Raw genomic sequence first — 16,434 nt, 5'->3', positions numbered from 1 at the left:
GGTAGCATTTAGTGACTTTTGCCCCCTTGCAAATTTACCCATTAAAATAAATGAGATTATTATAAATGTATATAACATGCTATATGATCTATTGTATGTAGTCTGCTTTGATTCCCCCAAAATATTCCCCCCAAACCTCCATGTTGGAAATGTAGCCCCTTTGACTTAGGGTTTGTGAAGAGTGGTCTAAGGGTGAGTTTATATGTCACTGGTGTGTCTCACCCCTCTCTCTCCACAGCCTTCCTGGACTCTCCCATACTCGCAAGCCCCCCTTTTAGATTCTTACTGATGGCAAGCTATGTTTTCAGTGCAGAGCCCAAGCATAGGAGGCTGAGGAGTCCAGTACATCCATGCGCAGCCCTCCTCCCTCCATCCTTCTTGCTGTCTTCTCTCCTTCCAGCTTGCAGCATCTGCTACGGCTGAGCAATAAGATCTCCTTGGCTTCCCTCCTTTCAATGATTCCAACACAACCCCCTTTCCTGTGACAAACCCAGCTGCTGCTCAGAGCTCCCCCAACACAGACTTAAGGCAAGAGCTCACAGGAACCCCACATTGTAGGAACCTTCAGGTTCCCCCCTTACACTGCTGTCCCCATAAAATTCTGATAGAGAATTGAGTTGTGGCCTTTGGTTTTAAATTTTTGGCTCTCTTCTGGGATGGCTTGACTCTTTTTTGGGCCCCTTCCCATTCCTGGTCTTGCCCAGTCCTCTTACTCATTGTACCCCTGTCTGGGAAAGAAGTTAGGGATGAAGAGCAGGCAGTGAGGTGAGCAATGACTCAGGGTGGGGCTCTGGGTTCTGGGCAAATTTGTTGAGAGTGGCCTCTAGCTTCAATGCACACATATGTGATATTACAAAAATCCCTTTCTGGGTTTCAGAGACCTGTATTTTAACTCTGTCTCTGATTGCCATGGCATGGAGTCCCTTGTCCTCCCTGCAGCAGACAGCAAGGGGCATCCTATTCTGGCTTTCCTGGTCTGACACACACACCCCTATCCATGCTCTACCAGTCATTACTACACATGAGACTCGCTGCAGAAGGAAAGGCCGTCCATTGCTTCAGACTTTCATGACTGTAATCTCTTGTACCAAGTTTTGGGCTCTTTGTTAACAGCTGTGAAATAGGACTTCATCAATGCTCTTATGCTGCCATTCGAGTCCTGGATCTGTGGCCCCCACAGAAGCAAAGACTCCGTGTTCTCACCCATAATGTGGAAATCAGGGGACAACAAGTATATAGATATTACTGTGGGTCACCATCTCCCTTCTGTCACTTCAGAGAAAGAGTACACCCAGTTGCCCCCTGGCTTGACCCCTCTCCCTTCTCCACCAGAAAAGAAACCCCCAAGTAGAAGACCTCCAGCTTCGATTCACACGTCAGTATGCATGCACAGTGCAAACAGATCTGCTGCTAATAGCATAGGCCATGGCTGAGGCTATACCACTGTGTGACGAGTGCAAAACTCAGGGAACCCATGCGTGCTTCAGGCATGCCACAGCACCACTCTGACTCTTGTTTTCTCATTGTCTAACTGGTCTACTGGCAGTCCTTCACAGGGGAGTTACATGTTCATAGCACAATCATGGGGTGTGCATGAGCTGTGAAGCTGGGATATGCCACCACAGGTCAGTTCCTTCTGTGTACATACCTACCCCATACTTCATAGCCTTGTCCTTACACTGGGAGCCTTTGTCTAGCTCCCCAGCAATGTAGGCTCGGGCCAGTCTTGATACCCATTTTTCTCTGCTTCCTGTCCCAAGCACCTTCAGGCTTAAGCTTCAACCAGGCAACCCAGAGACAAGACAACTCACAAGGAAGTGCCACACACTTCTAAAACAGCTTTCTTTCTTTTCTTTTTTTAATTAAAAAGAAAATAAGGAAACCAAACATCGCTTCTCGGGGTGGGGGTGTGCTGTGATAAGACATCACAGCCAAATGAAGTAACTCACAAAAGAGGAGCGAGCAGTGCCAGAGGCTGTGCTCACAGCTGCTCTGTTCCCCCCACCCCCAGGGCAGGCAGAGGACCCCTCCCTCCCAGCCATTGTTCTCTCAGACAAGTATCCACCTCTCCAGGGCTATAAAAAAAGGACATGCTTATTCTGCTCATTTGACCTTGTTTCTCTTGGAAGGCTGAGCCACATCTTCTTCACTGATCCATGACAGATACATACAGGAAGCTGGTGTTTATGAGATTTTGTGGGTGGGCAGTACTTGGGTGAGGGTTAGGGGTACATACCACTTGTCTCACTGACCTCTGGCTCTGCTCAAGATCTGTGGAAGGCTAGTGAAGTGTTACCCTGTATTGCACCTACTAGAGACATGGTTCTACAGGGATACTTGGGCTGGACTCCTCCTCCTCAGTGGTAGGTAACAATGCCTGTGAGTAAGCTGGGGTAAGAAGAAAAGGCAGGTGGGGGAGACGTCATGGTGGCCAAATGGGCGTTGAATTCTGAGAGCATCACTAGAAGCCAGTGGGGAGTGTGCGTGCATTTGCCGTAACCAGCTTTATGCTGACTTCTCATCCAGTCCATCCATCCCTGGTTCCCTTTATCCAGCCATCAAGGATCACCCAGCCTCTGCTTTAATGCCTTTCTCTGTCATTTTCATGACCCTGGAAAACCTGACAACTTTCTTGGGCCTTTGCTTTATGATCTGTCAATTGGAGAGATTCATGCGAACCTCAAAGGATGATGGTGCACAGTAGGACTATGTCATTAAAAAGCCCCAAACAGGAACCAGCACCATAGTCAGTGCTCAACAAATGGCCACATCGTTAATGGCAAGCTGATCCTAATATGCCCACTGTAGTTATCAAATCTATGTAGAGTCACGTGTGATAGACAGCCAGAAGGCTTGAATGCTGTTTAGAAAGAGCACAGATTCTTCCAAGCTTCCTGTGGTGCTATCTGGGAAGGGCAAACGTCTCAAATCTTGGGGTAGTTGAGGGTCTGGTCTGAAGGACCGCCATGCTTTTCCCCCAGACAGCTCTATGGAACAGAAGTTGTTCTATCTCTAGACTTCAGTGCCTTCCCTGGGGAATAGGATACTGTTAGTGTTAATGCTGTTGTAGAAATGTGGACTGAACTGGTTGAAGACAGAGCCTCCATAGCCCAGAGCATTGGTGGCTACTGGGTTGGCCCATTCACCCCCATTCCCATGGCTACTGAGGTTGGTAAGGGGGGTGTAGGAGTTGAAATTCAGTGAGTTCTGCCCCATCTTGTCAATAGGCTCTGAGCTCAGTCCTGGTGTGGTCACTGAGCGGCTAATAGGATTTGTCCCACTCACATATGCTGTCATGGTGGAGAGGAAGTTGTTGAGACACGGGGTGCCCGAGGGGGCAGGGGAGGACCGCTTCTCTGGGGAGCTGGTGGTAGTGTCTGGCGAGGCGGTATCTAAGACCTCCTGAGGCTCTGTGGGCTTGGGGCTGCTGGCCAGGAGATTGTTCTCTGTTTTCTCTGAAGCCAATGAGCTGGTGCTGGAGGATGAATCTGATTTTCTCTTTCTCTTCCTGCGAAAGTTTCCGTTGTCAAACATCTTCTCACAGTTAGGGTCCAGAGTCCAGTAATTCCCTTTGCCTGGGACAGAAGTGAGAGAACTTAGGAATACAGAGACGGACACAAGGCCTCCTTCTATCTGTCTGTAATGCTGTCAACACACACACACACACACACACACACATGAGGCTCTGAGGAATTTAGAGGATAGAGTGCTGGGGTGCAGGGATCCAGGGTGGGTGGGGTGTTGTCAGAGCTTCTATTACTAAGGTTTAGGAAACCCCAGAAAGCAGTTCTGGATTCCCAAGACTTGACGGTCAATTTGAGCTCTGTCTTTGTTCCTCAATGACTAAGGACTTTGGCTAAATCTGTTTCCCGATCTGAAAACTATCCTTGCTTCCCCAAGGCTCACTGAGGAAATACAGGGCAGACACAGTAAGTGTCCAAGGGCCGTACAACTGAAGTGCCACCAGAATGGAAGCCCCAGCTCTTCCCTGCTACTTCTGAGCTGGAAAGTGGTTGAAGATTTGCACAAGGCAGTCTCCTTTCTGAGGGACAAACAGATCTGACCAGAGCTGACTTCAGAGTGGGCAGTGGAAAGGTTCCAATCCTGGCATCCCATGTGAGAACAACACTAGCCTTCGGGTCTGGAAACTGGATGTCGGAATGCTTCAGACTCCTCTCTGCAATGTCTCCGGCTCACCTTTTAGAAGGGATGCTCCAGTCTTAGTGTAGGAGCTGCATTTAGGCTGAACATGATCACTGCCATTCTGGTCTACGCCATTTGAGCTGAATCCGATCACTGCCATTCCGGTCTATGCCACTTTGGAGAGGCAGCTTTACCCACAAATGCTATTTTTCTCATCTGTGCAATGGGTTCACTAAAAAACACTCTATAGAGAGCTGCCAGCATTAAAAGAGTTCCAAACGGAGGGAAAGGTCAGAGCTGTGCCATGGAGCCATCAGCGGTGCCCAGCCAAGGCCAGGTCCTCTCTACTACAGGTGTGGCTGTGACAGACTCTGGCTTGGCTTGGTCTAGTCCTACCCAGGACTTGTCATGTGCTGGGCACTGAGATTCATGTGAATCATGGCTGCAGGATACTGAGCGTTGGCTCACATCAAAGACTGACGAACTCCCCTCCCTGTTATTTTTCCGACGAGGAAACTGAGGCACAGCAAATGTAAACTCCTGGAGACACAGAAGCCTGAATCTGTTCCCGGGGCTCACATTCTCCTCTACTGTGGATTCCCTTCAGCTCTGTCTCCTAGCAGCTCCAGTCAGAACTTTTTAGAACAGAGTTCGGAGCAAAAATAAAATGAGCCCTCAGGGATGCCTGCAGCCTTTCAAGGGGTGGTCTCCTATTCCATACGCACTGCTGCTTGTCTTACCTGGGTCGTCCTCATCTCGGGGCACCTTCTTGAAGCAGTCGTTGAGTGACAGGTTGTGGCGGATGGAGTTCTGCCAGCCAGCCTTGCTCTTGTTGTAAAAGGGGAAGTTGTCGGCCACGTACTGGTAGATCTGGCTCAGCGTGAGACGCTGATCGGGCGCACCGTGGATTGCCATGGCAATGAGGGCTGAATAGGAATATGGTGGGCGCACCAGCTTCATGAGCTCTTCCTGAGAGGGGATGGGCAGCCAGCCCAGGTCGCTGGGCAGTAGCTGCCTCTGCATGCCATAGGCCTGGGGTAGAAAGGGGCTGGCGTTAGTGCCAGGCAGATAGGGTGGTGGGGTCATGGCCGGCCCATTGAGCCAGAGGTAGGGGTTGGGGGTGGCCCCGTACTCGCCACCACCTTCGAAGGAGGTGGGGCGCTGAGGACTGGGCATGCCTTGAGGGTGAAAGAAGTTCTCATAGTAAAGATTCATCTCTGGGGGCTCCTGGCCGATGCTGGGGAACTGGGGGCTGCACCGAGGTGGCGAAGGAGCTGGGAGGTCGAAGGAGCTCATGCTGGAGCTGGCTTCGGGTAGCCACCTGCCGCACCTGTGCTCTCTGGAGCTGCCCCTGACAGGTGCTCAGCAGGTCCTGGCCTCCTGTGACTTATACCCCCAGGGCTTGGCTGGGTGGCCCCACCCAGGGGCGGCCACCTGCCAGCAGCTCCGGACCAGGGCCCGCCTCCCTCTTGCCTTAGCTGCCTGTGGCCTTAGTTCCCACTAATGACATGCTAAAGGAGACTTATTGGAACAGGTACCCCAAGTGACAAGAGCGCCCTTCCATCCTCCCCCTGTTTCCTTTCCCATTGTTCCAGAGTACCTATCTCTTTCCCTTGCACTTTCCCTCCCTCCTCACGTTCCCTGCCTTTCTCCCTCCTTCCCATCTTCTCCACAGCCTATTCTGTGTTGCTTTCTTTGTTTCTCACATTTTCTTTCCCTTCTCTTTGCCTGCTTCATTCTGTCTCTCACTCTTGTTTCTTGCTCTTGAGCCCTTGTTTTCCCTTCCATGCCTGCCCCTCATTCTCTGATGAAACCCCACCTACCCCACCCCACCCACCTCACCCACCCCACCCATATATATCAGCAGCTCATGCTTTGGTCTTTGGAAGGCTGGATGCATTTTCTAGAGTTGCCAGGACACTCTACAGCTCCTGTAGAGTCAGAGAGCAGCTTGGCCTCTGGAAAGGACACATGTGGCTCCCTCCTGCTCCTCTCTCTCTCTCTCTCTCTCTCTCTCTCTCTCTCTCTCTCTCTCTCTCTCCTCTCCCTCTCCCCCACCCCCTCCCCATTCCTCCCTCTCTCTCTCCCCTCCCCCTCCCCATTCCTCCCTCCCCCCTCTCTCTCATACACCACATGCACACACACTCTTACATATACCACACACACATATACCACACACACAGACACATACACACATACACATATACCACACACATATGCACATGCACACACACGCACACACACACACACACTTACATATACCACACACAGAGACACACACACACACACACACATATCACACAGAGACTTACATACAGAGAGACTTACACACAGAGAGACTTACACATACACACACACACACACACTGTAGGCCGGAAGAAGACAATGTGAAGGCTGCTGTGGACATGGCCTGGAAACCCACCAAGATGAGCAGCAGGGCTCTTAAAAAGAACATCAAAAGATAGAGGATTTTAGGTAGAAATGAGAAAGAACACCCACGATTCAAGTTTGTTTCTAGCTTTAAGGCACAGCAGTCTCCCCTGATCCTCAGTTGATCCAACATCTGTGGAAGTTGTTGTGCAGAAACCCCTAGGCAATGCAAACACACACACACACACACACACACACACACACACACACACACTGGCTGTTCACGTCCTTCTCCTGTCTTTTATAAAGTCTCAGAGACAGTGCTTACAAGCAAGCCCCGCTTCCCATTGCTGCTTAGCCAAGGCCAGTTTTCTCTTGGGGCTCCACTATAGATCCCAGCTTAAAGGTGACTTATCCCAACCTCTCTCTTTGCTTTGCACACACACCAGGCTCTGAGCATGTGTCAGTGCCTAGAAGTCTTCCTCCAGGATGCTCTTTCCTGACGAGGTTCTGGTAATGGCTGAACCACCTCTGATGCAGCAGGTGGAAGAGAATGCATCTGAGCTGTCTATAATAACTCTCTCTGCCTTCCAGCCTCTACCTTCTTCTCCTGAGTTCACATCTTCTTGCTTCCCTCAGACACTATGTCTCTTTGAAGCTGAAAAAGATGATGGCACCAAGAGAGGGTGTCTGCCTAGGACTTCGAATTCTGCTCTCCTGTCTGGACAGTTGTGCCAGGTCACATAATGAGCACACGTGCCACAGAATTGCTTCCATTTGCCGTGTCTGGGTGCCTGGTGAGGACATCCAGGCAATTGTGTAGGAGGGGTTTCTCTAGATTCCAAGGAGCTACGTGTCCCATCATGGACAGGAAAAGAACTTCACTAAGAGTGTCTAAAGGTTCCTTGAGGTTCAAAGTAAGTAAGCTTGGCATGGTTTGTTCAGAACGTTGAATCAACAGACAGCATGTTCAACAGACAGAAATTGTCCTTGCTGAGGGTGGAGCCCTGGATTTTTAAAATATACCCCATGGGATCCCAACAGTGTGGACACAAAGCTGTGCAATTAACCTTGCAAGTCCACTTCTCAGGGTTCATCTTCCAGAACAAGACAGAGCAAAGAGGTGGTGCTGGGTTTCCTCCATGGTGTTGCCTGTTCTAACAAACCCCAGCTAACCCAGTGGCCAGTAATGAGGGCTTGGTTAGTCAAACAGAGCCTCCTCCAACTGATGTGGTCTTATGCAGTTATGAAAAATAGATGCTAGAACAACTGAATATTAGTGGCATGGGAAGATAGCTGTGTTTTAATGAAAGTTGGAGAAATGGGCTTCAAAAGCATGTTTTGAAAAATAAAACCATACTTATAGTCATGTATACATTCACAAATATAAGATAAATTTTTTTCAGATGAGAGATTTTCTTCGTTTTTGTAGTTTCTAATTTAAGTGGTCAGAGGGAAGCAAGCATGCCGCACTTTGCTTTGGGGGGTGAAACATAAAAGGTCTGGGCTGGAGGCATGGCTCAGCAGTTGACAGAGTTGGCTGGTCTTCAGAGAACCCAAGTTCAGTTCCCAGCACCCATATTAGGCAACTCATGACTGCCTGTAGTTCCAGCTCCATGGAATCAATTGCCTCTTTAGGTCTCTATGGGCACACACACACACACACACACACACACACACACACACACACACACACCATAAAGAAGCAAACCCAAGTTCCTAGCCCTGGAGGAGCTGCCAGCCAATCTCTCTTGTCCTTAACAAGTGACTTAGGTTTTCTTGTCTTCAATTTTCTCAGGTGAAATGGGGGAAAAGCCAGTACTTAACCTACAACATGGTATGAAGTAAATCATTTCACACAGCGCAGACAGGCAATGGTAGATATTATGCTATAGTCCCTACAGACTTCATATACACAGTTGGGCCCTCCCAGAGCTTGTACCTTGCATGCTAATTGGTAGCTTTTAGCAGCCAAGGGCCAGGGGAAGAGAGACAAGAATTACAATGAAAAAAATAAGGGGACATATTCGTTGTCACAGTTCACACAGATATTGTCAAACGAACAGACTCCTTTTAGGGGTCTTCTGGCTGGGAGACAGTTATAGAAGCAGGCACATCTGAGTCTCCTTAGTTACAGATGGTTCTGGTTTTCCCCCAGGACATCCAAGAAAGCCTGTCTGATCTGAGGAAGTCTTATCAGAGGGCTGAGGGTGCAAATTGTAGCACCTTGATCCCTGAGCTTCATCACAGGGTGAGTCCTTAGACCAGGGGAGTCCATTTCAGATTCTCTTGAACCCTGGCTCAGACACTGGAGATGGACAGCAGGAGTTGCCTGACCAGACCAGGGACTTCTGAGGAAAGACTCAAATGACTTAATTGTTGATGAAGTTTTAGACTCTTTAAATATCCCCGAAGTGAAATTCAAATCTGAGGAAACATGAGCAGGTTAATTATAGGAATAAGCAAGCAGACAAACACATCAGTAGAAGATTAAGGAGTAGGTCTGAGCCATCCCAGGGAAGGCTCTGACAGCAGTTCCTTTAACATAGTACAGAGAGACGCCTTCTTGACTGAAAAAGCTCACATGTTCTAAGCCATGTGGCAGGCCAGGGACAAGACAATAGAGCATTACAAACACGGGCTTTGGGATTGGACCTGGTATCGCCATTTGGTAGTTGTGTGGTCTTGGCCAAGTTTCCTAATCTTACAAGATCTCTGCTTTGTTTATCTATAAAGCAGAGACACAAATAGTATCCACATCCAGGCTAGTGAAGGAGAAGACACGTGATACACGTGAAGCTCAGAGCCTGGAAGCTATCAAAAGGACTGGTACTGGGAATGATGGATGCTCTGACCCGGAGGCCAGGCAATGACACGGGAGGAGGCTCTGGGAAGAAGGCTAACATTATGTCTTCCTCTATTTGCTTTGCCATTTGGGTGTAATGCCCCTGGAGGAAAAGAGGAAGGGTCTGTCACTGTTTCTGGAGTGTGTTCCCAGCATTCAACTGCTGTCCTTACTGGTCTAGAAGTCTCATGCTTTGCAGAAAGAAGACCTCACAGATAGCTACCCAAGGGACAGTCATGCATTTTTAGAGATCTGATATCAGCTTACCTACCAAAAGGATGAACCTCACTACTAGGGATTTTCACAAACAATGGTTCGCTTAATTCTCTGGACCGCATTGTGAAATGAGCATTTGGTTCTCTTGCTTAGAGCATGGTACAAAGGCACAGGGCAGGTGAATAACCATAAAGGCCGAGAAAACCAAACAGGTGAGAACTGACCTGTGCACTGGGGGCCAACAGTGGGTCACATGCAGCACAGACAGGGAGCAGAGAGGCCAGGCTTTGTCACTAGACTTTGAGTTTCCCTCTTACTCCTAAGATAATTACAATGCCTTAGATTGCAGACTAATGGTTCTGGGCCTCATTTTCTTCATGGGTAAAGTGAAAAAATCCAGCCACTTCTCAGCGCTGCTTCAGGACTACACAGTAAAGTCAAGTTCTCATTTGGGATGCAGGAGCATGCAGACACAGTAAAATCAAGTTCTCATTTGGGATGCAGGAGTTTTAGGTAATGGGAGATGCTAATGTCCCACCAGCTATGGTTACAGTAGCAGAGGCTCACACTTTACCTGTCCTCTACATTGGCCTTTGGTGGGGGCTCTGAGGGCTTGTCCTCCTTTCGACACATGAAACACAAATAGCATCCCAGGTTTAAAGAGATTCTTGGTGTAGAATTGGGCTGTGATGGGGGAAATCCCAGAAAGAACTAGTTTAAAGTCATTGCATTATAGTTTTCTCATCTGCAACAAGATAGAATACAGTGTTTGCCTCCTCTCTACAAATGGCTCCCTAGAAAGACAACCAGCTCTTGCCTGGTTCTTCTACCCTGCCTAATTAGCAACACACACAAGAGTCATGTCTTGAGGTATTTGGGGACTCGGTGCAGGAACGGTGTCTGTGCCCCTGGGAGAGGTTGGTGGAAGTCTAGCTGGGGTGTTTACCATGCTGAGGGTTACCTCTGTGTTTTGGGTGGCTAATGAGCTTAGGAAGAAATATAGGTCAATACCGCCCTCTGGCGGTCTTTTCTTTAAAAGCAGGCAAGAGTTTTCTTGAATGGAAGTTTTAGGACAGACCAATGGTTTAAGTAAGGGCAGGAGACTCAAGTGAACGTGTGGTGGTCACAGGACAAGACAAAGAACATTTTATTAATGAGTCACACCCCTTAGGAAAAAATACCTTGTCTCTTTGCCATGGCATAGTAAATACTTGGTTGGAATGAAGTGGAGTCTATAGGAAGCAGCCGGCCATGTTTAAATTGCTGAATTATATTCCCATGGTTGTGTTTTCTGAGTGTCTTGGTGCTGTTTAGCTTCAGAGCTTCCAATTTCTCATTTCTAGAATCTGCTGCAAAGACTGAAGGAAGTAACACAGCCTAAGAGGCCACACATGAACAGAAGTCATTCTGCCCATGACTTGGCATGGGCTTGGCTGTCTTCACGGAGCTCCTAAGACCTACACCTCACCTGCGGTGACTGTGTTGGTGTTGTGTGGCTTCTTTAGTATGTTTTTCAACTGTTGCTTTATTTTTTTTTAAACGTGGTTAACTTAAAGATGAAATTCTGGGAATCTCCTGGAACCGGACCATCAGTTGTAAGCACCATTTGCTATAAGTAGTTAATACAGGTTCTTTAGATCGCGTACTGTTCTGGGCCCAAACTCACCCAATTTCATAAGCAGACATAAAATAACTCCCCCCACAAAATTTTTCTCACTGGAGTTATTAAGAGTCAAATATAAGAAAAAAAAAAACCAGCATGGTCAATCGTGCTGCTTCTTATAAGGGTTTGGGCTATGAACCCTGACTACCAAAAGGATTGCAATTGCAAACTCTAAAGAGATGAAGTAATATAAATCACTATACAAGGTGGAATGGTGTCTGCTCTGGGAGTTTGGTGGGCTTCAATTTTCTTTTTCAAGAGGAGCCTAAAGTTCCTGCTCCAATCTTGCCTTCTCTGTCCTCCTCCCCTCCCTCTCCCCCTCCTCCTCCCCCCTTTCCCCTTCCTTCCCCTCTTCTTCTCTCTCCTCCCCCTCCTCCCCCTACCCCCATCCTCCTTTCCTCTCTTCCCCTCTGCCCCCATCTCCTTCCTCTTCCTCCTCCTCTTCCACTCCCCCTCCTCCTCCCCCTTTACATCATCATTATCACCATCCCTCTGCTCTTCACTTAATCCATACTCTGATCTAAAGCTAACTCTGAGGAGAACCCCTTGGGAAGGAAATGCTAGATTGAAGCTGTTACCTTACGCTCCAACAGACACTCAACCTGGGCCTCACTCCTCCCCCCAAATAGTCACCTTCCCAAACCATCACTAACATGAGCCAATAGTAATTTGCAGAGAAAACTAAGGTATGTGTATGTACAGAATACAGTCACACATCACGTAATGCTTTCTGGTCAAGAATGTGATTCATATCCCACACACAGTGGCAACTCCATAGGCTACAGTGGAGCTGAGAGTTCCTCTAGCCTACCTATGTCTTATAGCTGTGATAATGCCAGAGAGACACATGCCCTGTGTGTTTGTGTGGTGGGTATACATACAGAGCTCTGCCTGTCATCTGAGCATATATTACCCACAGTATGTACAGCACATAATACTCAATGATAAACGACCATGTTATGTTTATGTACTGTACCATGCTGTGTCTGTATCCACGATTACACAGTGCACTCTTCCTAATACAACATTAACTGTAAAGCAGTGTGCGCTTTACACCAGCAGCAATCTCCTATATGTTGGTGTCTTAGTTAGGGTTTTACTGCTGTGAACAGACACCATGACCAAGGCAAGTCTTTTAAAAAACAACATTTAATTGGGGCTGGCTTACAGGTTCAGAAGTTCAGTCCATTGTCATCAAGGTGGGGGAGCATGGCAGTATCCAGGCAGGCATGGCGCAGGAGGAGCTGTGAGTTCTATGTCTTCATCCAAAGACTGCTAGTGGAAGACTGACTCCCAGGCAACTAGGGTGAGGATCTTATACCCACACCCACAGTGACATACCCATTCCAACCAGATCACACCTATTCCAACAAGGCCACACCTTCAGATGGTGCTATTCCCTGGTCCAAGGATATACAAACCATCACAGTTGGCTACTTTCTCTCCCTCTGTTGTCCCTCCACTGTAACAAGAGCCATCTGGAGTGATTGGGCCAGGCTTGTGGCAAGCTCACTCATGAGATTTGCACAGTGACAAAATCTCCCATATGCTTTTTGGAATGCACCCTGATTGTTAAGTGCCACATATCTATATCTGTGAGGTGCTGGGTGCTGAGTATTCCAATTCTTTACCCTAAATTTCAGATTGACTACAAGTCCTGTGATGGGAAACTCACCATGGGCCACTTGCTCAATTAGCTTTCCTCTGGGAAAATGGAATGGTTTGGATCTTTCCAGGAGGACACATTGTCTCTTTGAGCAAGACAGTACAGCTGGACCAAAGACAATCTGTATCTGCTTCCTAATGATGCAGTGATTATTGGGTCCTTACCTTTGCTTCCAGAGGCTTCCCTGGATAGTGCTGTATCTGTAGCATCGTCTACAGATCCCTGCAAGCCTGGAGGCATTGGAGTAGTTGAATCTGGATGCATGCGCTTGGGTACTTCTGAGCAGGACTGATTCTTCCTTTCTCCTCAGTGTCTGAGTTGCAGCCCATCCTTCTCAGTGGTCTCTGGAAAATATCTTTGCTTAAACCACCTGTAGAGAAGTTAGGGTTGGGGGCTCTATGTGTCTATGTATGTGGGGTTTCAGCAACATAGCTGCCAACTGTCATATGCACAATGAGAATGCCATCACCCAAGCAGGTTGCCATCCCTTCATATTTGAAATTCCCCATCTGTGGAGTCAACCTCCCATGGATCAAAATGTTCAGAAGAAAGTTGTGCCTGATTATATGTAGCTTTTTCTTATAATTCCTAAAGTGAAATGTATAACAACCCCTTCTGTAGAATTTACAGGCATTACAAAGGATCTGGAAATCATTTGATATGTGTGAGAGTATTTATTATATGCAAATGCCATGGCATTTTACACTAGGCCTACCTAAGCATCAGTGTCTTTTAGTATCATGGTCCTGAAGCCAACTCTTGCAGACACTGAGCGGCGACTGTGCCTCTTTAGGATGCAGGCAGAAAAGCAGGGAAGGCAGCAAGGATGCCACTTCCAGCTCTGGCCATGGCAACTACCAGGCAGGACCTCGTGCATGTTAAGAATGTGAGATCCCCCCATTGTCAGGGGCTGACTCCCACTGCTTGCTCCCAGACCCTTTGACTAGCTTATAGCCATCTAGTCTTGGCACCCACCACAAAGAAGAAACTGGGCTTAGCAAGGTCAGGACCATCCCCCAAAGTTTCTGATTGCATTTCCTCAAGAACCAGGGATCCTGAGTCTCTATTTCCCCATTCATGCCCTTTCGTTTCTCAGGGGCTTTTCCCCTAAGAGACAGAAGGGCTATGGGCTGAGCTATCTTCAATTGGGTGGTGTTGCTTATTGTTGTTTGTTTGTTTGTTTGTTTGCTTCAACTCGACAAGAGTAGAGGCATGTGGGAAGGGGGAGCTTCAATTGAGTAAATGCCTCAGGCAGACTGACCGATAAGCAAATTGATTTAATATTTTCTTTATTAATGATTGATAGTGGAGTACCCAGCTTACTGGCAGTGGTCTCACCTCTAGGCAGATAGGTTCTGGATTGTATCGTAAAGCAGGATGAGGGAACCATGAAGAGCAAACCATTAAAACAGCAGTCTTTGGTTGAGTTCCTATCCTGGGTTCCTGTTTGATTTCCTGTTTTTCTCCCTTGCAACTGTGACCTGGGAGTGAAGGGCAAAATAATCCCTTTCTTCCCCAGGTTGCTTTTTTTTTTTTTTTTTTTTTTTTTTTTTTTTTTTTTTTTGGTTTTTCGAGTCAGGGTTTCTCTGTGTAGCCCTGGCTGTCCTGGAACTCACTTTGTAGACTAGGCTGGCCTTGAACTCAGAAATCCGCCTGCCTCTGCCTCCCAAGTGCTGGAATTAAAGGTGTGTGCCACCACTGCCCGGCTCCCAAGTTGCTCTTGGTAATGGTTTTATATATCACAGCAACAGAAATCAAAGTAAGACATGGGCTATGACCCTCTGCATCCTCCTCCCTCAGTGAGAAGTCTCCCACATTCTGAAGACTCAAACAGCCAAGCAAGCAGAACAGGGAGGGGGTAGCTGTGGGGGTGCTATACTATTGTTCTAGATCACGGAAAAGGTCCTGGACACAGTTTCAGGCTAAAGCATAATGAAGACTGAATGTGACAGGTTTTCCTGGCTAAGGTGGTCCAGTGTGTTCTTGTGGGAGCCATCTGAACCTAGACTATTTGGACCTGCAAAGTCTACCACGTAGGACCAATGAGCCATTTGGATGGGAGAGGGCTATTTCCCTACCTTGGTGAGCCATACACAACCATACTGGCCAGCTGTATACGCTGTATCTCAGCATACAAGTAGATGAAGCATGATGATAAATTTTAATCTGTCTTCCCAAGAGCTGCCAAAAGGGCTGAGGGATGAAGTATAGGAAGGAGTGCATGGAGTTAGTTACGTCTCAACTTGGCCAATGAGAAATAGGGGATGGACCATTCTCCATCCAGGGATGCCAAGAAGGGATGGGTAGGCACATCTGCTGAGCATTTGGCTGTCTCTATACAGTGTGTCACAAGGTCCTAGGCAGCACAGTGATGCATGATCCACAATTGTCCCCATATTTCTCTGCTTCACTTCTCATGCATTCCTTGCTCTCAATTAAAAAAAAATCAAAACTATCCTTGGGTTATATATTTAATGTTCACTCGAATTACCTGAGACTCTTGTTCAAAGGCAGAGTTATTTGGGGTGGACCCTGAGAGTGAGGCCACCTCTGATGGAAAGCCTATGAAACTCCTCTATAAATCATCCAGTGTTAAGTTTCTTTGGGACTTGGTGCATGATTGCAAGCAGGGGTGGATTTTAAAAACACATCTCAGAATATGACATTTTGAGTTGCATTGCAAAAAAAAAAAAAAGGCTGGGAGCGATCATTTCCTGGCTGTTAGTAGTGAGGTCAGCATAACCCCCAGCAGAGTGGTGTCATAACCCACGTACTATGTACGGAATGATGGGCAGGTGTGGTAGGTAGTGAGGCATGAAGGTAGCCAAGGAAGGTGCTCATCTGGTTACAGAAAATGATAATCACAGAAACCATGGTGTTGGGTGGCTTCCTAGTCACTCTGGAGAGCATCTAAACAGAAAGTGACAGGTAAGGTTGACAGAGGGAGTGATCTCGAATCAGAGGCTCTGTGTCCACTTCTCATTGCTGTAACAAGTGGCCTCCTATTCAATGGGCAAAGCAACCCAGCTTTTTCCTTAGTTCTATAGGACAGAATTCTTCTGTGGATCTACTGGGCTAAAACCAGGGTGCTGCCAGTGGTTTTAGCGCAGTAGAGGTCTCTGTCCTTGAGACTTGGAAGGAGAGCCTGATTCTTGCATTTTCCTGCTCTAAGAGGCTGTTATGCCCCAAGCTTAAAAGTCACTCCTCTATATTCAAAACCAGCTGGAGTAGCAAGTCCACATCCCCTCATGCAGCTTCCTTGACTTCTCCTGGCCACCCTGCTTCCACTTGGAAAGGCCTCTGTGGTGACACTGGGCCCCTGGGTAATCCAGAGGTTTGTCTTTAATTTTAAGAAGCTGTGGCTAGTTTATTCTGTTTGTATACGTAATCTCCCTTTGCCACATTTTCTAGGGCCCTCTGGAGCTCTAGGGATTTGAATATGGACATCCATCTTTGGGTTGGGGCATTATTCTGCTATTACAGGTGCTATGAAGTTTAAGCAACTCTATCTCATGCAGCTATAGAGTAAAT

At 47.6% G+C, this 16,434-nt stretch overlaps 1 protein-coding gene across 1 annotated transcript; it reads right to left on the bottom strand.

The window, feature by feature from the left end:
- Nucleotides 1-1,893: 1,893 nt before the first annotated feature.
- Foxi1 (forkhead box I1) lies at nt 1,894-5,483 on the bottom strand. Its single transcript, XM_021178388.2, has 2 exons — nt 4,884-5,483; nt 1,894-3,575 (listed from the first exon to the last, which is right to left on the bottom strand). Exons 1-2 carry the CDS (start codon nt 5,437-5,439, stop codon nt 3,013-3,015), a joined length of 1,119 nt encoding a protein of 372 aa, XP_021034047.1. The 5' UTR covers nt 5,440-5,483; the 3' UTR covers nt 1,894-3,012.
- Between the last annotated feature and the right edge of the window lie 10,951 nt (nt 5,484-16,434).

Source organism: Mus caroli, unplaced genomic scaffold (genome assembly GCF_978045245.1).
Source record: "Mus caroli unplaced genomic scaffold, Mus_caroli_1 scaffold_13, whole genome shotgun sequence".
NCBI classification, from domain to species: Eukaryota; Metazoa; Chordata; class Mammalia; order Rodentia; family Muridae; genus Mus; species Mus caroli.
Note: the sequence above shows the minus strand (reverse complement) of the source record. Positions and strands in the feature narration are given on the sequence as shown.

What these genes read in the sequence shown, in the direction of transcription:
- Foxi1 (XM_021178388.2), bottom strand. Translation starts at nt 5,439, where the DNA reads ATGAGCTCCTTCGACCTCCCAGCTCCTTCGCCACCTCGGTGCAGCCCC. An exon ending in CCGAGATGAGGACGACCCAG is followed by an intron (nt 3,576 to 4,883) that starts GTAAGACAAGCA and finishes CTTCTGTCCCAG; the next exon opens with GCAAAGGGAATTACTGGACT.